The following is a 25,539-nucleotide window of genomic DNA, read 5'->3' as shown; positions in this document are numbered from 1 at the left end:
AACTGAAGAACAGCAGCGGACTCTGAGCCTCAGCAGCCACAGTTAAATATGTGGTGTGTCTTTGTTCAAAGGTAGTTGCTATGTCACTTTCATAAAGACTGAAAAATAAGGTATGAAATGCTGATGTCAAGAGACAATATGGACAGTTTAAGTAGGGCAGGAATGGCAAACTGTGTCTACCATTGCCACTTTTAAACAGCTCTTACAAACTCAGCATCTCTAAAAAATCGTGGGTACAGCTGCCAGTAAAAATCACAGAGCCCTCACCATCAGGCAGTCCTGAGAACAGATACCACCCAAAGCCTTCTCAGTGCAAAACTGTTTCTGACAAAGGTACAGAATGCAAACTTCACAGGCGTCTGAAAGCTTACAATTTTTCCACCTAAAATTAACAGTATTTTTAGCCAACCTCACCTTTTTTAATCATCTCACTCAGGATCTCCAAGCATTAATTGCCATCACTGGAAGGTGGCAATTGGCAATCTGTTTCAGAACACCAGAAGCCCAGAGATGCTCACTGCTTGGTTATGACAGTACATCCTCATGCTTACAGACGCTGTTGCTTGCAGTGCACCAATAAAAGCAGCTGCTGTTTTCTCTGTTTCTTATGTCTTTACAGAGGGTGTTACAAACCATGCCTGCTGCCTGGAAAGTGTGCGGTAGCAGGTGCAACACTGGTTTATTTGCTGCCTGAAGAAATTCCCTTCACCTCCTTGTCTTTCTATCCTGTGACTGGGAGCTTCCAAGAGACCCAACATTTGGATTTTTGACCGGGAGACAGCTTATTATTATAATTAATAGCAGCAGCTATTCATTTTTTGGTTTAGAATCATAGAATCAGTCAGGGTTGGAAGGGACCACAAAGATCATCTAATTCAAACTCCCCTGCCCCCTTCAGATACTGAAAGGCCACAAGAAGGTCACCTGGGAGCCTCCTCTTCTCCAGACTGAACAGCCCCAAATCTCCTAGTCAGTCCTCACAGCAGAGGTGCTCCAGCCCTTCTCTGGACACTCTCCAGCACATCCACATCTTTCTTGTAATGGGGGCTCTGGAACTGGATGCAGTACTCCAGGTGGGGTCTCACCGGAGCAGAGTAGAGAGGGGAGAATCACCTCCCTGCCCCTGCTGGTCACACTTCCCCTGATGCAGCCCAGGCTCTGGGTTGGCCCTCTGGGCTCCAAGTGCACACTGCTGACTCCTGTTGAGCTTCTCATCCACCAGCACCCCCAAGTCCAAAGTTTTAATGGAATTCTATTTCTTCTTATTGTCAGATTCAAGGCAGCAACCTGCATTTAATATTAATTAACTCAGCTGCTTTTCATAGATTAAAAAAAAAAATCAAAAAGCCATTTAACAGGTTAACTTAATTTGATTCTTATTTGAAAATATTAAAAACACCCATACTGCTTTGGTTTTTTCTTTGTAAAAAAAAGATAGATTTGCATCTACTGGAATAAAACCAAAATATTGCCCATCTCTTAGATTTCCTGTTTGAACACTGGCACTTACTAGTTAACACTTTCCAGCACTCAAAGACAAGATGCCTGTAATTGCTAAGCACTGTTACTACAAACAAAATCTAGACAGAATGCATAAGAGATTTAACTGCCTTAACGACTAAACATTTAGACTGCATGTCCTCCACTCTGATTAACAGGTGAGCACTTAGCCACAGCCTACCACACAACGCCTGTCTCCTCACAGCACTGCACCATCCACTGCCCATGTTCCCTATCTGTTCTGCTCACCTACACGTGCATGAAGGCCAGGGTCTGAATCACTTCTCACCCTGTCAGTCCTTGCAATTGTGGTATTCCAGGAGATGGAACTCTGCTGCACTGCAAAATAGGCAGCCTGTGTAACCATGGAAGATCACATCTTCTGCATCCATCAGGCTACAGCGTTGCCCACGACAATTTCATCACAGTTGCTGTTCACTTAATGCAGACCTGCATGCCATAACTCTGTAAGGCTTCTTCACGCACAACTGAACCCTATTTCATTCTCAAATACCAAAAGAATAGGGTCAGAAGCTAAAGCCTCAAGGAAATGCATCAGTACCTGATATCTTTTTACTTTAAGCACGCTGACCCTTCTTTCAGGAGAAAATCATAAGCACGTTTGACAGCATTTCTAATTTCCAAAATGCCTTCCCTGATAGCCACAGCCAGAGACAATTAGGCTGCACTGCAAGGAAAGGCTGGCAAGTCTCCAGAATGCAGGCTACATGAAGATGCAATTGCTTGGACCCATGATTATCCAAGCCAGAAAATCCATAATTGCAAAACCTCCCACAAAAGTGCAAATTAAGAACCACAACAAGTGTGGATGGGGAATGTGCAGTTGTAGCAAAAATACACCAAAAAATTCTGTTACTGCTTGCCATGCTGGGCAACACATGCTTAAAAAACAACCCACAACAAACCAACCAACCCTACCACATAAAACCAAGAATCAATTACAAAATTTTGGCAGTGTTTTTTTAATTTTAGTTTAGTTTGTCCTATGGGTTTTGTTGTTATCACAGTATCACCAAGGTTGGAAGAGACCTCATAGATTCAAGTCCAATCCTTTACCACAGAGCTCAAGGCTAGACCATGGCACCAAGTGCCACATCCAACCTTGCCTTGAACAGCTCCAGGGACGGCGACTCCACCACCTCCCCAGGCAGCCCATTCCAGTGCCCAATGACTCTCTCAGTGAAGAATTTTCTCCTCACCTCGAGCCTAAATTTCCCCTGGCGTAGCTTGAGGCTGTGTCCACTCGTTCTGGTGCTGGCCACCTGAGAGAAGAGAGCAACCTCCTCCTGGCCACAACCACCCTTCAGGTAGTCGTAGACCACAATAAGGTCACCCCTGAGCCTCCTCCTCTCCAGGCTAACCAATCCCAGCTCCCTCAGCCTCTCCTCGTAGGGCTGTGCTCAAGGCCTCTCACCAGCCTCATCACCCTTCTTCTTGTTCAGGATTGGATTTGTTTGTTGTTTTTTTTTTTTAACTCAAATCTCTTTTTTTTTCCTTAAATACTGAACCTTTTGCTTAAGGTGTTACAGAACACCCTTTATTACAGCAGTTGGAAATAGTAGTAATTTCAGCTATGATTCACTGCCCTTTCCAGTAGGAGAGCTGAAGACGGTTAGTTAAAAGTCACGCACGGTGGCTTCAAAACAAGCAGAATGCGACACTTCCCCACGCAACATCCACTCCAGCTGCAAAACTCAAGTTGCTACCAAATTTAGTTCCATTGGGCCAGAGTTTAATTCCCCCCAAGTCACAAATCACTACAGGCTGACAGCACGCAGCAGACAGAGAAAAGTGTATTCTTGTCCTCTTCCCTTGATGTTATGAACGCTTGGAGGTAAAATACTAAGCTAAATGGGCTCCTTGGTCTTGAGTTACTTTTATGTTCTTATATAATCTACAGTAAATAAATGAACACAGCACATAGAAGTGCTGCAGTTAAGGATAAAAGCATTCTACCTTACTTTACCATGAGTACTTCACTAGTGCAGAATACAATAGAAGATATAGAGATTTTTGAAATAAACTATGTTAGCAAGAGTTGAAGTCTAAGAACAGCCTTTCTTTTGCCACAGCAGACATGGCTTTAACCTGGAATTTGTATGAGTAAGGAAAACCTCTGACATTAAATCACACAAAGTGCAGTCTCACAAAATTTCTTTTAACTATTTTGTTTCAGATTATTATTTGCGTATCATAAGACCACTGTGGGCTGGGAGAGGAGGCATAGATCCATGGATATAATACAGGGCCTGACAAATAACAACAAAAAAGATCCTATGAAGCAATAATATCAATTGATACAGTTTTTGTTATTATTTTTACAGTGTCTTTCCATTACCTAAAGTGAACTAAATACTTGGGCCATCTTATGTAAGGCATTTTAGTTGTGAGTCATCTCAAAGTATGCTCCTTGCATACCAAACAAGCTGAACGCAGTTGGTATTTCATGGTGAGTGACATTCCTGTTTTGCCTAACTCTGAAGATTCCACCATTGTATGGTACTTCTGTGCATTTTAGAAGCTGTATATTATGGGTTGCATATCTTTGCTTGTTTGTCCTTTTATTAACCAGTACAGATCCACATTCAAATTTCAGATGAGTTGTTAAATCCACAGAAAATGCCAGTCTTGGTTCTCACCGGGACTCAACCATAACCATAAAAATCATCTTACCTTCTTCTTCCAACCTAGAAATACCTTTAAAAGACATCTGTGGACTAACAGATTGAAGATACAGCTAGAAGAGTATTCTTTCACTGTACAGAAACAAAAATGGGACATCTGAGCCTATGCAAAGCTTACTAACTGTAGTTTAGACCAAAATAACTAAATAAATCCTTTCTGTTCAATCATCATGTTTTTCTTACTCATGTTTCCAACTACAAATTGTTTTACCAGAACACAAAACTCTAAGGGCTTACTAATTCATTGTTCATTCGTTAATTTTGCCTGTACAAACAAATCACATATGTAACAAGTTGGGATTTTGAAGCAGAAATTAAGAGTTTAAATTATTCCAGCATTAAGGGCTTCTTTCCCACTGCATACATCATCACAACTAAAGAAGGTCATATCCTCCACAGCAAGCTGCAGTGTGCTCTGACTCCTCATCCATAAGCTGTCTTGTATTTGCACAATACAGCTGCAAAGAAGGAACATCTAAATAAGCCCACCTCTAAGCACAAATACTATCATCTGTAATACTAGTACCTATTCAACAGAGAATGACAAAACAAATCAATGTAAACAAAACAAAACATATTTTGATGGTACACAGAAGAAACAAAAATAAGAGTTTAAAAATACCTCTAAACCCTCCTTTCATCCCCTTGGAAATACTTTATGAGAATTCCTACAGTTATTCAATACTAATTCTAATTCCAGGCACTTCAGAATCATAGAATCAACCAGGTTGGAAGAGACCTCCAAGATCATCCAGTCCAACCTAGCACCCAGCCCTAGCCAGTCAACTAGACCATGGCACTAAGTGCCTCATCCAGTCTTTTCTTGAACACCTCCAGGGACGGTGACTCCACCACCTCCCTGGGCAGCCCATTCCAATGCCAATCACTCTCTCTGGCAACAACTTCCTCCTAATATCCAGCCTAGACCTACCCCGGCACAACTTGAGACTGTGTCCCCTTGTTCTATTGCTGGTTGCCTGGGAAAAGAGGCCACCCCCCACCTGGCTAACTACTACTTTAATGAGAGCAGAACAAAGAAAAAACAAACACCACACACACACTCCAACACTCCATCACCACAAAACCCCCATACATCTTATTAGCCTACCTTCCTCCTTCTTGACATTGAGTATCATTTGGAATCAAAACAAATAACGTCTGGCACAGACATCCACGAAGATCACACCAATCTCAAACTTCCTTTCAGACTTTGCAACAGATGTCTAGAGCACCCTCGGCTTCTTCATTAACATGTGAAACTTGGGACAAATGAATGGACTAAATAGTTGCTGTTTGTGCTCCCCTTTAACAAAGCTTTCTACTTAAATATTATTTTAGGTGAGAATGTGCATACTCACACATCACTCAGTAGAAGACTCAACACTTTCGATAGAGCACATAGAATAAGAATCAACCAGGTTGGAAAAGACCTCCAAGATCATCCAGTCCAACCTAGCACCCAGCCCTGCCCAATCAACTAGACCATGGCACTAAGTGCCTCATCCAGGCTTTTCTTGAATGCCTCCAGGGACAGTGAGTCCACCACCTCCCTGGACAGCCCATTCCAATGCCAATCACTCTCTCTGGCAAGAACTTCCTCCTAACATCCATCCTGTATCTCCCCCAGCACAACTTGAGACTGTGTCCCCTTGTTCTGTTGCTGGTTGACATGTTTTACAGTTATTGCTTGGTTATGCAGCAACTCAGAATATTGTTATGTCCCCTCTGCCATTTTCTCCTTTAAGAAGAGCTTCTCAGAAAGAACTTCTTCCTAGTATTTTTATTCTGGTATGCTATGAACATGGGAGTCATAACATATACAACTTCAAATGAAGTATTATTGGTACAGGTCAGGCATCATTTCAAATTAACCAGGTAACCACAATTTAGAACTTCCAATTCAAGATCTGCAACATGGGAGGGTTTTTTCCCCCATCTATGGAAACTACAACACTACTAGGAATATTATACATTTTATACAAAGACTTTGTTCACCTATTTCTGATAACACCCATGAAATAAGTTGCAGTTCAAGTCACCCTTTTTTGTTTAGTCTTCTGTCCATTAGGACCTGAGTCTATGCACTAACTTCCAGTATCCTGACATGTAATAGTCACATTGTATGTTTTCATCCTCAATGGCATTGCTCTTTAAGTGTCTATATTGCAAGTCATGATGGATCCAGAGAAGCTTGGAATGGACTTCCAGACATCCTCTGTCTCCCTGGGCAAACTACTTCATTTTCCTGTCCTTTCATCTCACATCTGTTTCTCCATCTTGCCTGCAAGGAGCCTACACTCGTTCAGACAGGAGCTGAGATTCACTGCATTTGTGTACAGTAGCAGCACCCTGCCTCAGCTGAGCTCCCCAGGCACATTGCAGTGCAATCAATAATTAATTTTGTCCCTTGTTTCCTCTGGTATCCAACAGCCCTGATATTTCCTCTGGTAACTAAATACACATTGTGGCTCCTTCCTTGTATTTTCATCCACTTTCATACACTCACACATAAGTAGTCAAGGGTTCAACAGAGCCAGAGTTCTTTTGCCAATAGACTTCAAATGAAAATTAGTGTTCTCTGCCAGCACCAATCACCAGCAGTTATTTGTCTCAGTCACATAAATACTGCAGCATCTACTGCTACATGGAATATGTCTTCACCATATAACCATTTTTAACATAACTTTTTAAAAGTCCCCGTTAAGAATGCCCCTTACAGAGCTGAGATACAATGGTGGAGAAATCACAGGCAATTTTAAACACCAGTTGAACTGAGTACAGAAACTACACTTCAAGTAAAATCAAATAAAATTAGGGTTAAATCACAGGCAGGTTACCTACACCTGTGCTAGTTTGAAGCAGGCTAGAATGTTTTGGTGAGAAGAACTAGATGACAGGCTGTGGAAAGAAAACAGTGGTGATGTCTACTTCACTCACAGGCTTGCTGAGATGTATAGGAACAAGAAATTAAAACTTAGATAATCACTCTCACTTGGGCTGCTGGCTGAGCTGCACCTCTCTAACCTCACCCTCCATTTTTTTGGACTAATCCACTTTGCTTCCTAACCCCCTGGCTGAACCTCCATTCTTCCTTGGGACTGGGGTAAGGTTGAGAGGGGTAGGGGGAAGGTGAAGGGTGGTTGAGAGCCCCTCCTGGGGACTCAGGATTCTGAGAGGGCTGCTGTGTTTCTGTATTCCCTTTTTATCTTGTATATTTCTGTATACAACTGTATATACTGTAAATATCTGCTTGTATATTGTGCTAGCTGTAAATAATAAGCTTCATTCATATTTCCAGAGCTGGCTGAGTCTAGTCTGGGTGGTTTCTAAAGTGTGTGGGGGGGGGGGGGGGGAGGGAACACCCAAACCATCACAACACCAACAAATTACATTATTATTACTTGGTTGCGGTCACCAAGGCAGCACCACTAAGAAACATTAAAACATCTTATCTGATGTTAATTTCTTCAGTGCGAGACATGATACTAAACAGTGACAAATACAGACACATCTGTTATGGTTTATCTGACAGTTTAGGAAGCCCATCAGGAAGCACTGATAAAAGAACTGCTTTGGTTGAGACCAAACTGTAAAACTTTCCTGTCCGCAGGTTAAACATCACATTGTGGCAGCTTGTAAACCAGATTTACATCATCCATATAGCCAATGACAATTCAGCCTTGCAAACACAAAGGGATGGACTACTTTGATGCAACTACCTAAAGACTCCAAATATTTCTTTGAAAAAAGGCTCTTCAATGCTCATGTCTCACAAAGCAAAGCTGGCTTTAATATTTCAAGTTTGTGATGGTTTGGGTGTTGTTCCCCCCCCCTTTTAAAAATCACCCAGACTAGTCTCAGTCAGCTCTGGGAATATAAATGAAGCTATTTATTTACAGCTGGCACAATATACAAGCAGATATTTACAGTATATACAGTTATATACAGTAATATACAAGGTAAAAGGTAATACAGAAAACACAACTCCCCTCCCAGAAACCTGAGTCCCCAGGAGGGCCTCTCAACCACCCCTGCACCTTCCCCCCTGCCCCTCTCAACCTTACCCCAGTCCTAAGGAAGAACAGAGGTTCAGCCAAGAGGTTAAGATGCAAAGGTGAGTGGAAGGTGAGGTTAGAGAGATGTTGCTCAGCCAGCAGCCCAGCCAGAAAGTGAGACAAAATGGTGAGAGTGCTATCTAATATTTTCGTTTCTTCTTCAGCAAGACTGAGGGAAGGAGACATCACCATTGTTTTCCTTTCGCAGCCTATGATCTAGTTCTTGTCACCAAAACATTCTAGCCAGCTTCAAACTAGCACAAAGTTGTATATCTTCTTATTTACAGATAATTTACACAAACTATTCTTGTTGTTCATTGTGGCAAACACAGACAGTCCATACTCTCTTGCATGGGTTCTAAAACTATTGACAAGCCATGGAGTGAGACAGGCTGAACTCAAGAAATCACCTTCCCCCCCCCCACTTCTAATTGGACAAACAGTGGAATCAATTGCCCTCAGACACTGAACCGTGCTTCTGTGGAAGCATTCAAAAGATAGATGGACTTGATCATCTCCTGAGGCCCCTTCCAGCCTCAGTGGTCCTGTGAGAAGCACAAAAAATGTCAAGTGTTTCATTAACAATTGTAGCTTATCAGACTGCATTCATTACCAAGAAAACTTGTTGAAATAAAATACTTGCTCAGTTCTCAGGAGCACCCAAAATCAGCAGGAAAACAATAATGGCTGAAATTAATTTGGGCTTTACATTTACAGCAAAAGCAGCTTCATCTTCAAACTACAGACGGAAAGCTGAGTACGAATACATACACTGACTCACATTTTAACAAATCCAGTTTTAGCACCAGAAGTAGAAGATGCAGGGATTGTGTGTCCTCACTTCAGCTGAAGTTTTCTTATACATAAAGAGGGATCTGAGAGTTGTTTCATTTTACAGCATCATTGTACTTAAGGTTTTCTTATACATAAAGAGGGATCTGAGAGTTGTTTCATTTTACAGCATCATTGTACTTAAGGTTCCTCTTCAGAGGATGAACTTCCAGAAACCAGAAGCCACACTGCTTTAGCCAACATGCTGTCAAATAGACCACATGCCTTCTCTAGTAATTATGACTCTTTGCAATAGTGTGGTTGGGTTGAAATTACCCCCAAAATAAAACCACTAGAGTAGCTCAGAAGGATTGGAAGCAAAATGAGACTGCTTACAAGCAAGCTAAAATAAATTAAAAAAAACACACAACCACACCAATGTATATGTATAAAATACATTTACAATTATTTATGATTCAGAAATAACACAGAGGAACCCCTTGGACAAATCCAGAAGGGGTTACCAGCAGTCTCCCTTCCCCCTTCTTGGTATCTCTCAGACACAATACACCAGCAGAAGGTTAGGAGAGAGATAAGGGAGTAATGCAAAGCAGAATCACAGAGAGAAGAAAGCAAAAAAAGGCAAAGAATAGCTTGTTAATGCGATGGTTTGGGTGTTCCCTGCCCCCCTACACTTTGGAAATCACCCAGACTAGACTCAGCCAGCTCTGGAAATTTGAATGAAGCTTATATTTACAGCTTAGCAGAATGCACAAATAGACATTTACAGTATACACAGAAATATGCAAGGTAAAAGGTAATACAGAAACACAACAGCCATCCCAGAAACCTAAGTCTTCAGGAGGGACTCCCAACTGCCCTTCCACCTTCTCCCCCCAGCTTCAACCTAACCCCAGTCCCAAGGAAGAATGGAGGGTCAGCCAGGGGGGTTAAGAAGCAAAGTGGATTAATCAGAGAGATGGCAAAGAGGCTAGAGAGAAATGCAGCTCAGACAGTTCCCCAGAAGTGCCTTATCTATGTTTGGGTTCTTGTTCTTGTATCTCTCAGCAAGCCTATGAGTGAAGTAGACATCATTCCATTTTCCTTTCACAGCCTGTAATCTAGTTCTTCTCACAAAAATATTCTAGCTAGCTTCAAACTAGCACAGTGCAGCAAATTATATGCTAACCCAGCAAGCAAATGGAATGACATAGACTTATCCATTATTTTTATTTCTGCATCTAATACTCTATTTAAATTACCTTTTACTATTTTTTCTATATAACATCTTCAGAATTTTCCTACTTTACATTTATAATTTAAAATTAGGCTAGAGGGTTAGTTTTAAGCTGCCACAGATAGGGTCCTCGTTGTCTTCACTCATAATCATAATATATTCTACAGAGATTACTAACAAAGTATCAGGATACACAGGCTAGAGTTAATCAATGATTAAACTAATTAAGTATTTCAAAGATCCTAAATTTGTTAAGCAACAATTAGCCCAAATCCATCACACCTGCTCTATGGTTAACCTTTACAACCTCTCTGTAGCAAAACATGGTGGCAAGTCATCCAAATCCATCATACTTGTTCTATGCTTAACCTTTACAACTACAACCTCTCTGTAGCAAAACATGGTGGCAAGCCATTCCTTGCAGTTACCCAGACTCCATTATCTTATAAGCCTTTTCATTTGATTTCCCTCCACCTGATCTAAAGAAAAGTCTAAACCAGAAAAAAAAATAATCTAATAGTATTTGTTGCTTAAAAATTAATCCATATTCAAGTAAAAGTGAAGAGCAGTCATAAATCTTTGTACTTCTCATGTTTCACATTTATTACCTTTTCATTCTTCATCTTGCAAGCTTGATGACTAAAAACACTGCATGACTCACCTCCTGTTTTGCCTTGTTTGCCAACAAAGCTATGCAGCTGAGTTACGCAGTTAATGCGCTGAAATGTATCAGAACCATGCAACAGAATTTCATGTCCAAAGAGCAGGGTGGGGGATAAGCAAACATGAAAGCACACATACCACAAACAAAGTCAGTCCACAAACAAATAAAACACACACAAAATACCCCCACAAAAAACACACACACAAAACACAATCTAAAAATGATCCTTCTCCATAAGAAACGCCTAAATCATACTGGAGAGGAGTGTTCCACTCTGCAAGCTGTACCTCAGTTCCATAGATATCACATTGACTAATCAGTTGGGAATGATACTTCTACCAGCTAATCTTTAATAATCCCATGTTTCTCCCCCTAGACTACCTCCAAATCTCCTAAAAGCAGCTTCTCAACCTCCCTTCTCTCAACCTCCAATCACTTCACGAGTATTACATTACAATGCATCCATTAGAATGATGCTTTCAATTGACATATCCTTGATTTTCAGGTCATGATGGACTTTGTGCACATTTCAGCTACAGTGACTTCCTCTTCACAATTATTAATGCTCTGCAGCTCTGAGCTAATCACAACACTCTGGGGTTTGTATTCTGTTTGTCTCTACTACTTGTTAAATACTGTCTGAACATACACCATGTAAAAATCCAATCCTGGGCAGAAATTACTGAATCTGAAAATAAAACATGCAAAAAGCAGCTAAAAGAGGGTATTAAAGGAACTCTGTTGAAACAGCAGCAGTTACACAACCAAAATCTATCAAATTCTAACACTGTCAACTGACCATGATTTCGCATTTCATTTCTTTTTATGCACAACCAAAGAACCAGTTGTTGGCCACCAGAAGCTGTGAATTCAGAATCTTCTGTTAGCACCAAAGTAAAAGGTTCATGTATGCAAAAAAATTGCCAGGTACAATGGCAGATTTGCCTTCCATAGACCTGAGGGTTTAAAGAGTGAAACAATCCATTCCAGAGCAGCCTACAGTTGCTGCTGAGAAATTTGAAGCTGGTGTTTAAAAACAAACAAAAAGGAAAATTAATTTCTCCTGGTACTCTAAACCTGGGTTTCCCAGTTCTGATTTGTTTCCTGTCTTGCAAGATTGGGTGAAGTGTAGTGGTCTGGGTGTTACCTGCCCCGCACACACTTTGGAAATCACCCAGACTAGACTCAGCCAGCTCTGAAAATCTGAATGAAGTTTAAATTTACAGCTTAGCACAATAGACAAGCAGACACTTACCTATTACCTTGCATATTTCTGTATATACTGTAATACCGAAACACAACAGCCCTCCCAGAAACCCGAATCCGACCCGTGGCTGACCCCCCATTCTTCCTTGGGGCACAAGGCAACGTCTGGGGTACGGTTGAGGGGTGGGAGAAGGTGGAAGTCCCCTCCTGGGGACTCAGGTTTCTGGGAGGGCTATTGTAGTTCTGTAATACCTTTTTACCTTGTATATTGCTGTAATACCTTTTAACCTTGTATATTTCTGTATGTAACTGTATATACTGTAAATATCTGCTTGTATATTGTGCTAGCTGTAAATATAAACTTCATTCAAATTTCTAGAGCTGGCTGAGTCTAGCCTGGGCAATTTCCAGGTGGGGGGGGGCATGTAACACCCAAACTACCACCAGTTAGCAAGGTCTACACAGTTTTCAACTAATTGTTTAAAAGTCCGATCACACATTTCTGGTGCATAAGCTACGCAAGTATTAATTGTGCTTGAAATGCACTCAACATATTTAGGTTGTTATATACAGCAGCATGTAATGCTATTAGTCTACGATTCAGCTCTAGTTAAAATCTAGAGGAGGTTTGACATTGAAGACAGTGAGAACAGGACTAGAGTTATAAAAATCATACATAGTCAGATTGAGATCCTTGCTGTCCATGTTTAAGGCGTATGGAATAGAATAATCTGATAGATATTATACTAAAAATCACTTCATTTGTATTCACACTGAATTATAATATAAGCAATAGGTAAGAGAGCCATGTTCTTACTCAAAACAGGCTTTATAATCAAGGATTTGTTTTTAGGCTACTGGCCAAGAAAAAAAAATATTTGTACCACAGGTATTTTCTTTGTCTTTTACTAAAAAATGTAACTCTTAATGACCTTTATACCAATCTGGCTATTTTATGTACTTCTTCCATTTAAATGACCTATTACCAAGGAAAGGAAAGGGAGATCCATCTGGAAATTTTGAAAATAGTATCAGGATTTTGTTCAGCTGATTTCTCAGTTTAAAGGTTATATAATAATAAGGCTGCAAATTCACTCACATACCTCGTTTCTCTGCCTCTCCCAGTGAAAAAAATTACTAGAGAACAACCACTAATAGCAAACCATAACTTTTGAATAAGAACTTACTACAACAAAGAAGGCTTCCCAATTCTAGATGTGGTTCCAATTGTCCAACTAATTTTGTAACAGACAAATCATCATAAAAAAAACCTCACTTATCAAGAAGAAGTCACACAGGTACATAAAGAAGTCATTCTTTTAGCATTCATGCTCCCACACAGTTCACTACCCTTGCTGCATGCTTTCTCACCCACGGTAGCTTATTCGATTAGTAAATCAAAAGCTTCAGCAAGATCTTCCTTTGTAAATGAACTGAAAATGCCACAGGTGGAAATGCATGTCCCACATCGCATTCTGGAGGATGAGCATTTCTCACACACATTAACTGGATTACTTTCCAGGATTACAGCTCCATAAAACTGATAGAGTAACTCTCACCTACTTCCCTCCCCCAGTCAGAACAACATACTTCTGTGCAGAGAGCCACGGCAAACAACTCCTCAAGTCAAGTACAGGACTTCTGCAGTGAGGTGATTTACCAAGCATGAAGAACAACCCCCAAAACAAATTGGTTTGGAAGGGAAGAATATTGTGACTGATGATCTTTTATCTTTGCAGCTGCCAAGTAGAAATTAAACTGCAGAACAGAAAGCAGGATACAAAACGGAGATAAAATTCTGCTTCACTAAAATTTTGTAGCATAAGGAAAAAAAAAGCAGATACTTCAGCTGCAATCACAGCTGACATGCAAATTATAAGCCAGAATTCATCTAGAAATCTCAAAATATAAAAAAGAGCAACGTGTTATGTCTGACATAAACTGATGCCTGCAGCAGAGAATATATGTCAACACTGCAGTCTGATATACCTTTAAATGACTTCCATTTACTTTTCAGGAATTTTCATACAGGCTTAAATCTACTAACTCTGAAGAAAGAAAAAACCAAAACCCTACATTCTCAATTGGCTGTGATCAATCAACAGATGGAAATATTTCACTATTTTAAAATGCAACTATGCATTTTTTATTTAATTGAGCCACACTTTTCACCTAGAAAAAGATATCTCCATTCACCTTTAGGAACACAAAAATCTGATTTTCACTATCTAATTACTCCTATTTTCCCATGGAGTGGGAGGAGAAATACAAGTGCTCCCTTTTTGTACCTAAACTTAGCTGTATCACACTTTCTACACAAAAACATCTATTTCATTTTGATGAAAAGTCAGACAAGCAGCTCAGCTGTGCCTCTCAAGCTCGCCTATCAGAGTTGACATTCCTTCCTCCTACATTCCATCCCTCTAATTTTCTGAAGAAATTCTATTCCTTTGAAATTAAGTATTTCTAATTTCTTCAGCTAAATGAGCTGAAGCTTTCCAGAGGCCCAGTATGCGAAAGAAAAGGAGAAAATGCTGACATCAATACAAACAATGTAGAGAAACATATGTTACTTAAATTCTCATGATAGACTTCCCTCCTACTTAGTAAACTTTAGCATCAAGTTTTGAATATGTTTACATTCTTATTCTGAGGGGGTGAGGGGGAAAAAAACAACAACAAAACATATTTGACCTTGTCACTGTCAGATCAAGAGAGAAATTAACGACAAGAAAAAGAAATTCCAAATTTCAGAGCCTCTGTCAGGAAATTGTATTTGTACCAATGTAAATGAATGTTTCAATTCATAACTGAAGACAACAGTAAGTCTGCCACTGGCTTAGATTGAAACCGTGTCCAACCTTAACCTAGGAAGAGTAATCAATCCCAGTATCAAGGCAGGAATCTCAGTGGCTGTGACAAGAAAAAGAAAGGGTGTGAGAGATCAAACAAATATTTTGAGTCAGACATTGAAAGTTAAAAAAAAAGGACAACTTCAAATGAACCAGAAGAGAGCATACACAACAAATACACTACTCTTACATGAGATACTGCTAAGATTTCAGGAACAGAAACACCTTGTTGCAAGTAATATTTTTAAAACTAGCCAAATGCAATAGCATTTCTTCCACAAGATTCCTTTTTCCAGCAAAAGTAGTAACTTCTCCAATCTGGTTGATTCTATGATTTTATAATGCATAGTCACTACACTAGACATTAAAAGTGATTAAATGTTATTTTAAAGGAGTTTATTTCAACTCTTTAGCAATGAAGGGCTATGAAATTACCTGTAACATCTTAAGAACAGTTCTCTTCATCTCCATTTCATTCTCAGTGAGCACTTCCCTGAATCACACTAAACTTTTTCTTTTTCTTGCTTTTCTATTTAATGGAAAAAGAGATGTTCATTCCATCTCCCTGGTACTCACAAGACAACTGCACAAAGGTACATAACTGTGTATGCATTAGCACTGCAGAATCTCTCTCATTAACATACAGAAAATAGTCTAAAACATGAAGTCAAATGATTGATGCTTACGTGCAGTTTAACCCTCAGCATTAGAACCACACAGCGTTCTCATGACTGTTGTAAGGCTAAAAGATTCTTGCCCATCTGCACAGGTACTTAGGTAGCTGCTGTCACCACTGGAACCAAACCTTTTCTCAAAGTGTTCCAGGATGAAGGTCATGTGTCCTCAGGTTTAATCATCTAGCAGATGCTTAGCATCCATCTGCTAGATCAAATGAAGTTATTCCAGTTTGCAACTAGAAATTAAGCACTCTGTAGGTGATTTTCAAATGTTTATCAGCGTGACTGTACATCAGCATCAAGTACAATGAGCAGAAGAACCAATTTCTCCAGTACCTTACCAGATCTTAAATAGTTTTACCTAATTACCTATTCTTATTACTTCAAGCACTCTTCAAATTCCATTTATTCCTCCATAAGGAGTTCTACTTGCCCATAATAGAAATGGAAGATGCTCATACTCCAAGGGAAACTAACTGGCATATTCAACCAAGCAAGATACTTTCCTGTCTCCCTTTTTCTTGTCTATGAAATCAAAGACTGCATCCCACAAAGCCCAGGCAGTGGGGGGCTTTTCCCAGCTTTATCTAGTTTGAAAGGTAGAAATATAGCTGTAAGAGTCATCCATTTCTGGCTGAATTCCACTTTCTGGTAACCTCCAGGAAGACTCACAGACAGCCAATACAAAATTTGTGTTGCTTGCTTCCATCATTTCTTTAGGAGACAGATTTAAGCAGGCACGTTCTTCAAATTCAGTGCACTCAGTTTTCACAGGACTCCAGTGATGTTTTCACAGAGGTAGACAGGGCATGCCAGTGTTCAACCAGCTAATGTCCATCAGATACTATTTCCCACAATCAAGTAATAGATGTTGTTGCACAGCTTTAACTACTCTGGAATCGTCCAGGAAGCTGCCTCACAAAGTGTAATAATCTTGGCATTTCTTCTCTGTGGTCCTACATCAACTAAACAAAAAACCTGCCAGGCACTAAAATGTCTTGCACATTAAAAGTAACTGATCAGTGCATCTTACACAACCATACCTTGTCAACTTTTATCATGGCCCTTCTGGGAAGTCTACTGCATTATTAGGTAACCTATTACATTTCCAATTTTCTTCAAGCACACAGTAATTCAAAGAAAATTGTTTCTGAGCATGATAAACTTTAAAGCATGCCACAACAATTAAAAGAGTGAATCCAACCTTCTATTTCAAATTTAATGCAGTGTGAATGCTCCTATAAACATATTATTATTACTATAAAGCTGACCATTATAGCATTACTTCTAAACAGAAATTACAACTGCCAAATAAGTGAATACAGGTCACCTTATAACATAGAGTGGTTTAGGTTGGAAGGGACCTCAAAGATCATCCGGTTCCAACCCCCTGCCATAGGCAGGGACACCTCCCACTAGAACAGGTCACTCAAGGCCTCATCCAACCTGGCTTTGAACACCTCCAGGGAGGAAGCAGCCACAACCTCCCTGGGTAACCTGTTCCAGTGTCTCACCACCTTCACTGTAATCATCCCTGTCATATTTCACCTTCCAAACAGTAGGTACATAGATAAGTTTGTTTTAAGTAATTCTGAGAGGCTATGCAAAGCTTGCACTAAATTACAGTACACGTCTCAAAGATACATCTGTTCAAAGATACAGCTGAATAACATAACCTCACGCTTTAGAAGCAGCAACAGACGTAAAGAGGTTAAACCTTTCACCTGAGAAGTTACACCACCATATTAAAAACTACAAAGAAAAGCAAAAGTTCTTTCATAAGTGACTACGAAATGTGTTAATGAATCTTATGCTTATTAACAAGAGGGCACAGCACAAAACCACACTGCAGTAAAAGCACACAAGAGCTCCTGCCAGTTGCTGTTAGAAACTGGGGTGACCATTCCTGTGATGATGTTGCAGGAGGTAGCTGTCCTCAAGTTCCTCTATTTACTACAAGAAGAATGAAGAAATACCACTGCTGTGCTCCTTATAGGCACTAACCATTACAGTGGTTGCCTTTAAAAGGTTTAACCTGTTATCTAAACTAATACCTTTATGCCTTTTCTCATGTGCTGAAATCCATCAGGGAAAGGCCATCACTTCAACAGGTCTTCCATTTCCAAAGTGGTATAGGCAACACAGCCACTCCCGAAACACAGTGCAGGTCCTCAGCAGAACACAGAATTACAGAGTACATCTGGTTGGAAGAGAACTCAAAGATCATCCAGGCCAAGTGTCAACCCAGCACTGAAGGGTCAACACTAAGCCATGCCCATAAGCACCAGGTACACACGCTGCTTAAACATCTCCAGGAACAGCAATTCCACCATTGCTCTGAACAGACCATTCCAATGTCTGGCAACCCTTTCAGTGAAGAAATATTTCCTAATATCCAGCTTAAACCTCCCCTGGTGCAACCTGAAACCATTTCCTCTACCCTTGTTGTTTGGCACCAAGGAGAATAGGCTGGCATAAATTCAGGTAAAATAGAGAAATATTAAGGTGCTCAGATGGTGTACTTCATTAGCTGCTACTACTTTTTTTTCCCTACACTCAATCCTCTAGCAGAAAAGTTAAGTCACGTAAGTTAATGAAAGCAGAACTCAGCTTCTGGTAGTTTTACATGTCAACAAACTCCACTTAGGAACTACAGAACTTTCCTCACAAAAGAAAAGAATGCTTTTGTTCAGAGATGAAGTCTGGAATAGTATTAACAGGACAGTATTAACCATTCAGCCTCAGAAATTACTTGCTTGAGAATTTACTCTTTTGAGGATCTGTTCACTTGCAGCAAATATCAAAATTCTCTGAGTGATCAATAAAAGAGCAAGCCTCTCATCAAAGAAAACACAAGCATAAAATGGCTGTGACTTTATTTGTGCATTAGCACCATGAAAGGGACAGCCACCTCCAGAAACTCACAGAGCTCAATTTTCCAGAGTGATGCACTAAGGGATTCATCACACAAGCCGTAAAGAAAACCTAACAAATATCTGGGAGCAATTCCAATCAGAAGACTGAATCCTCCCATAGAGTTTTCATAGAATCATAGAATCAACCAGGTTGGAAGAGACCTCCAAGATCATCTAGTCCAACCTAGCACCCAGCCCTAACCAATCAACTAGACCATGACACTAAGTGGTGGTTTTCAGAAAGAAACCTGCATTATACACAGGAACAAACACTGTGCACACACCTTTAGCCATTCTGTCTGCAAACAAACTCTGGGTACGAGATACACTGAAATCAGTAGTTCTGCCTTCATAGCAGCCAGAGTTTCAAGACCTTGAACTGCACTTCACAGTGTGACCATGAGAATCATTAAAACTGACATAGGAAAAAAAAGGTCTCTTGAAATTTCTGTTCATTTGACTACTACATTCATCTTATCTATCCTTACCAACACTTCACATATAGCAGTAAATGTGTGGTCCGTAGTTATAATTAAGCAGAACTCCCTTCTATGAGACTGCTGCATAGCATTTGCTGATAAGCAAAGAAATATTACTCCTTTTGTGCACGAAAGAAAGAATACTTAGATAGCAAGAATAGAGAAAATACAATGCTGACTTCTTCCATCAGTTGAGGAAGTTGATTATTTTTAATTCATTTCCAATTATTTCATCCAGATAAAATGTGTTCATTTTACAGTCCAACAAAGGTTATTTTTATACTAGTACCATGGCACCAAGCAAAACAAATACATGTCACTTAAGTATTGTTTTGAAGTATAGAAAGGCACGTGCAGTTTCTGACTTTTCTTCTGCCATCCACACAAAGCCAGCTCTTCTTTCTCAGCTCAGGAAATTTAAACAAAAGGTGTAACTCAGAAAACAAAACCCACACTAAGTCAGTGTTTTAACTTGAGTCACCCCTAAGTATAAAACTCAGAATTAGTTTTTTTTTATTGCTATATTTTCAGCTTAATGCATGTACTTCCTGGATGCAGCTCACTGTCAGTATATCCCCATACAGACAACTTCCCATCTTTTACCTTGCCTCACAGAAATACTTCGGCACATTCCTAACCCTGCACAAGAAAGTCTGGTGTACCTCCCCGACTTAGAATCATCCTGTGCGCTTTCCACACAGCTATATAAGAGGAAAACTACCTTTACAATATGCCTTAAATAGCAGAGCATTCAAATAGAGAAGTTCAAGGCTTTGAGACCATTCTAAATCTTGGTTTTAAAATGAACTGGAATTCTCTCTTTACAGTCTGTCCACAGCATAAGTTCCTGCAACTGAATTTCCTCAGGCCTTCACAATGCTAAATAGTACCATACATCAGAAGGAAGAGCAAGTATTTGTGTCTCAGAACATTAGTCAAACAACTCACAGAGCTAGCAAATTTCCCTGGTGGACCAAGTCTTTGCTACAGAGCTTCCTCAGCTTCCTTCTAATGTATTCAACAAAGACAACCTCCAGATGCAGAACACCAAACTACACAGACTAGACAACTGATTCTGCCAGTAATATTAATAGTGGTATGTTTGTTAAAACATTTTGAAAGCCAAAGGGCATTTTTCATATAACATGCTCACACACAATTCCCAAATAAGAAATGGACTACGTGTCCTAGCTAAAAACTTGTTCACTACAAGCAGCCTGTCTAGATCAATTCCAAAATAGAATTTGAGATCATATTCAGTATCTGTACTGCAGTGCCTTAGAGAGGAAGGTACAAATGCTGCAATCTCAGCCACGCCATCCCTCACATGAGCTGTTAAACAGTGGTCTTGTGCCAGTCCCTAGTGAATTGTCAGAAGTCACATACTGACAGGTACAAGAAACACCTTTTTAAATAAACACTGCTGAGCCAAAATGTTTTTCAGAGTCCTTTCTTTCTAAAATTGCAGCTAATATTCAAGACTGCTTCTGAGCATTTTCTTCAGTGCATTCTGGCAGCTGTGTTTGTATGTTTGATGACTGCAGCTACCAGAATCTAACATATTTTGATAAACCTCTTTAAAGATAAGCAGCATATAAAAAGCATCAAGAGATTTAAATAAATAAAAGCATGCTCTATTTTATTGGTGATTCACATAATTATTTCTATGTTACTTATTTTACAATAATGTCCAGATTTTGTTTTCTAGGTTCCTTTTGTGTCCTCTAATTCTACAGAATTCTTCATTCAAGATGGCATCTATGCATATGATTTTGTCAGATTTTAAGTGACATTCACTGTTCCAATGCTGCCACAAGGAATATCTGAAACCAAAATGACTCTGTAATCACAGAATTCCTGTCCTTGATATGTGACTATATTGCATTCTTCATTCCAGAATGAAAACAAATTATTTGCCATAAACCCCAATCTTTTCATGTCTGAAGTACTGAATCCTGGCAGTGGGTGAATATGATCTTTTGCATCTCAAACATGAGTTCTAAATAACAGTTAATCTGATTTAAAATTACTTTCCCAATGTTGCAAAGTACTCTTACACTTTTTTTCCCTGAGAATCACACTCAGAACAATTAAATCCACGGAAAAAAGGCAGCACAGAATACATTCACACAAGCAAAAGATCCTATTTCACTGGAAGTTGCTAATGGAACAAGTGAAAAAAAAAAGCACACAGCAGAACATCTGCACTCCAATCTTAAAAATAAAGAAACAAAACAGGAAGAGATGAAAAGGAGATGACTCCAACAGACGTAGGGAAAATGTGCTGCTTGCACTCATTTCTGAGAGACATGGTAATCTTCACTGTCTCAGAGGACAATGAGAAAGACCATAACCCTGTAAGCCTTACTTTAGCAGGTCCTGCTGATGTCTCCTAACACAAACATCCAAAAGAAGACCTGCCTCTAACTTCAGGAACTCCACTACTCCAGAAAACTATTCATATGGGTTTCGGGGACATCACAAGATCAGACAGTTAAATTATACATTTTTCATCACTTTTAGGTGCATATTGCTCCCTAAATTCAGAATGCCTTGAACCAGCATACAAGATATACATAGGCAGCATTTTGTTGAAAAAATACTACAATTATTTCAAACCTATCATCAGTTTACCACCTCATTCCACGTGAAGGCCGCCTCTTAGAGGGGTTCTGCACCACAAAAATAGACCCCACAGTCTCTGCATATGTGTGTTGTGGAATATCTATCTGCATTTAGGCAAAAACATCTCCTATTCTTCCCTACAATGGAATTATTTCCACTCTGGTCAAATTACACATCCTGAAAAGAACCCCAGAACAAATAGAAACAAACAAAAACAGGTCACTTTGTAGGAACTGTAAGTGTTTTTAGATTCTTCAGCAGAAAGCCTAAACAACAGGGTTTATTTTGGATGCAGTTTTCTCCTTTACAACATAGAAAAAAAATAAAACAACTCAACAACAAAAATCCTCTACAGAGAGTAAGTCCTTCCCAGACACACAACTAATAAAACCAAGAGCAGCACATTTGCTTTTCTTCACTCCTCTTGCATAGCATGTGTGCATTCAGTGGGAGAAGTCAGGAGAGCATATTTCCAAGCCTAAAAACATCTACATACAATAAAGGTCATCTCCACCTGGAATATTCAGTGAAGTAATGAGAGAGACCTATGTCTGTGGAGAAGCATGTAATTTGCAGGACTACAGATTTACTACAGGAGAACTGAACAGGACAGAGTAGAATCTCAGTCTGTTGGAAGTTCTCAATGTAAAGACTGATGCTTCCAGAATTCTAGGCCATTAAGAGCTTATGTTCACTTCTCAGACATTATATATCAAACTCAAATTGTTCACAGAAGAAACAGAAATACACCCTAGCAGCAAATTTGTAGGAGGGAATATATGCCACTTCATCAAACACTAAAACAAACACAGCAATTAAGAAGAATCATTAGGCAAACAGGAATGTGTGAAGAGGAAAGGAAAAAGAAATTACCAGTCAACATGTAGATGGTAAATCCAAATTCAGTTTGGTAGCCTAATGCAAATGAAGGAATACTTTTACCTAATAAAAGCTCATCTTTCTCTTTAAATGTTAGAAATTAAATATTGTGTTTAAATTCCAGAGCAAACTCTTAAGATACTACAATAGTTTTGAAACGTCAGAAAGAGAATTCAGTTTTAGAAAGAATATCAGGTCCTATGAATAGAAGAAAATATGAAGAGCATTGTAAACATGTGGCAGGCCTAAGGTTGTCATCATTAAGATACTCTAAGCACAGAAAGCTAAGGTGTCCTTTGAAAAGTTCTATTTTGTCTACAAAACCATTAATGGATGCCTCTGTCCCAAATTACTGTAAAAAAAAAAAAGTAACTAAAAGAAGAAACTGCAGCAATTAGGAGATAACTGATTTCCAGTGCTTTCTATCAATGCTTTTCAGAAAGTTAGGCACACCTAATAGCTTTAGACAATACTAATCCTTCCAAGAACACAGAGAAGAAAGACTACATCTAGAATATGTCTTAACGTGACTGACTTTTCCAAGTAATGTTCATAACTTTAACAAAGTGTAAGGAAAAGAGGAGTAAAAAAAAAATCCACTAGTTACATACAACTATAGATTCAACTATACATTCAAAACCTCACTTCAAAAGGTTACTTCTCAGGCCTTTTTTTATTTCATTACGCAAAAAGTCCTCCTTGTGCCTCAGTTTACCATATTCAAGGTCACTTTAGCAGAGCACAATATTCCAAAAAAATGCCAAGTATTGTCTAAGGCTGAGTTTGCCAAATCTGCTTTAAGCCTGACGCATATTATCAGGAGTGCTGCTTTACATAACACACTGGTGCTGTCAGGTGCTGTAGTTTAACATTACTGTATAAGTGCAGAGCGGTATTAGCATGCTCCCTGCTTCTCTTTCCCCATTAAGCATTCAGATAACAGCCTTCCATGAGCTAAGCTTAACATTCAGCCCTGCAGTAACAGTGCCAGTGTGCTTCTCAGAGATGTTTACCAGGGAGAAGTACTAATAATAAAACTCTCATAAATTGCAATGACAAATTATCGTTCAAGAAAGTCTTTTTCTGTTTTCTCTTTAGGTAACACCAACGTTACAACATGTCACATAACACTGAGAAGAAACAAAGTTGACGATCTTCATGCAGTGTTGCGTAACACCTGTGTACCCTGTAAAACCAGGTTTTCTACCAATTCTCAAACAAAAATACAACGTCTAACTATTACTTTATGGCTTGTGATTGAAATAAACCTGACGACGGAGATAGAGGATTCACAAGGATGCAAGCAGCATGTGAATATCCTTCACATACATTATGTGGCGTGTTTTCCCTCTCATTTTAAATGTATTTTCTTACGAGACATAAATCCTAAACTTCTTGTAAACCAGACTGTAGTAAATAAAAAAGAAGCTAAGCCTTATGCTACAGTTTCAATGGTTTAAAGTCTACTTATCAAATACCTCAGCAATTCTTCCTCAAACTGACAGGGTTTGTGTACAGAACCATTCAGATATGCCCATCTGCAAAACTTGCTAGGATTGTGCATATAAATAGCACTTGGGAGATGGTCCAGAAGGTAAATAAAAGCTTAGAGAATAAAAATCCAGATAAGCATAAAATGCAGCCGTCCTCATACTGTAACTGAAGAGAGAAAAGAAATGCTCTAGCACCCTAACATGCTTTCAACTGAAGAAAATAGAAGTAAAGAAAGGATCCTCCACAACAACAAAAATGTATTAGTCTGTGCTCAGCGAGTAAAACGCCTGCGAGTTAGCGGGAACCTTGGTGTGGAGGGGGTAGGGTGGAAGAGGTGGGGGGTTTCTTATTTTTGCAGGAGTGCGATTGCAGCTTCTAAGCTGGCGAGAGCTACTCGGTCAGTATCTGCAGTACGCGAACACACCGGCGAGTAAGCCGGCAGCGCGCAGAGGCGCATGTGGGGAGGCGGGAAGGGAGCGGGGGGGGGGGGGGGGGGGGAGGGCGCGCTGCCCGTGCCGCTTGCCCCCCGCCCGGCTGCCCGCACTCCTCCTGCCCAGGTCCCCAAGCCGCGCCGCCGCAGCGCCTCACTCCTCGTACTTATCCCGGCATCGCCAGCAGAGCGAGCGGCTACCGGTCCTCCGCCTGCGAGTACGTAGGGCACACACCGCTAGGCGGAGGGAAGGGGCTGGGGTCCGGAGCTGTCCCCGAAAGGACTCCCTCAGGGCAGCGGCAGCCGAGCGCACCCGCTTTCCGCTGCCCCTCCCAGCTCCCACCCCGGCACCGACAGGAGCAAACCCCCTCCACTGCACACACAGTCTCGATGCCCCCAGCCCCACGGCTCTCCTCAAAGCCAGCTCCAGGAGACACCCTCACAGCCCTTTCACCCGCGCAGCCCCAGCCCCAAGCCCCACACCAGCGCGAAGGTGAAGGGAGGCAAGAGAAGCGCTTACAGTTCGCAGGAACTGGATCTCGTCCTCGCCCTCTCCCCCCTCGGCCATGGCTCCCCTTTTCTGTTCTTCCCCCGGGCGCTGCTCCCGGTGCCCGGGTGTGCGGTGGCGACGGTCGCTCCCCGCGGGGAGGCGGCGGCTGGAGAAGACTCACAGCTCCGCCGCACCGCGCTGGGGCAAGTGTGAGAGCAGCACTCTCCCCAGCCCACCCCGGGCCCGTCCTTGCTCCGAGCGGGATGCCGGTGCCTGTATGCTTGCAGGAGGCTGACTGATCTACCCAGCCACCTTACTGTCTGTGCCTGCTCCGGGGGGAGGGGGATGCGATTAACCGGGGGCGGAGGGGAAGGCGGAGCTTTCCGGGCCCCCTCCCGCGCTGCTGCAGGTGATCCGCAGCCCGCTCCCTCCGCACAGCAAACCCAGCGTCAGCGCCCCTTACTGGCTGCTCCGCGGAGAAGCGGCTGACGGCTCGCTCGGCCGCCCGCCAGTCGCCGCCGCTGCGGGGCCTCGCCAGCGCGGCTCGGTTTAGGCGGCTG

General features: G+C 40.8%; 1 protein-coding gene across 1 annotated transcript in view; it reads right to left on the bottom strand.

Moving 5' to 3' along the window:
• RYR2 (ryanodine receptor 2) overlaps positions 1-25,320 on the bottom strand; it is a 311,345-nt gene extending 286,025 nt beyond the window's left edge. Inside the window, exon 1 of the mRNA XM_064158603.1 lies at positions 25,010-25,320. Coding sequence (XP_064014673.1) covers positions 25,010-25,057 — 48 coding nt within the window. The 5' untranslated portion in view covers positions 25,058-25,320. The remainder of the gene's footprint in view (positions 1-25,009) is intronic.
• Positions 25,321-25,539: the final 219 nt, after the last annotated feature.

This window comes from Pogoniulus pusillus, chromosome 18 (genome assembly GCF_015220805.1).
Source record: "Pogoniulus pusillus isolate bPogPus1 chromosome 18, bPogPus1.pri, whole genome shotgun sequence".
In the NCBI taxonomy this organism is placed as follows: domain Eukaryota; kingdom Metazoa; phylum Chordata; class Aves; order Piciformes; family Lybiidae; genus Pogoniulus; species Pogoniulus pusillus.
Note: the sequence above shows the minus strand (reverse complement) of the source record. Positions and strands in the feature narration are given on the sequence as shown.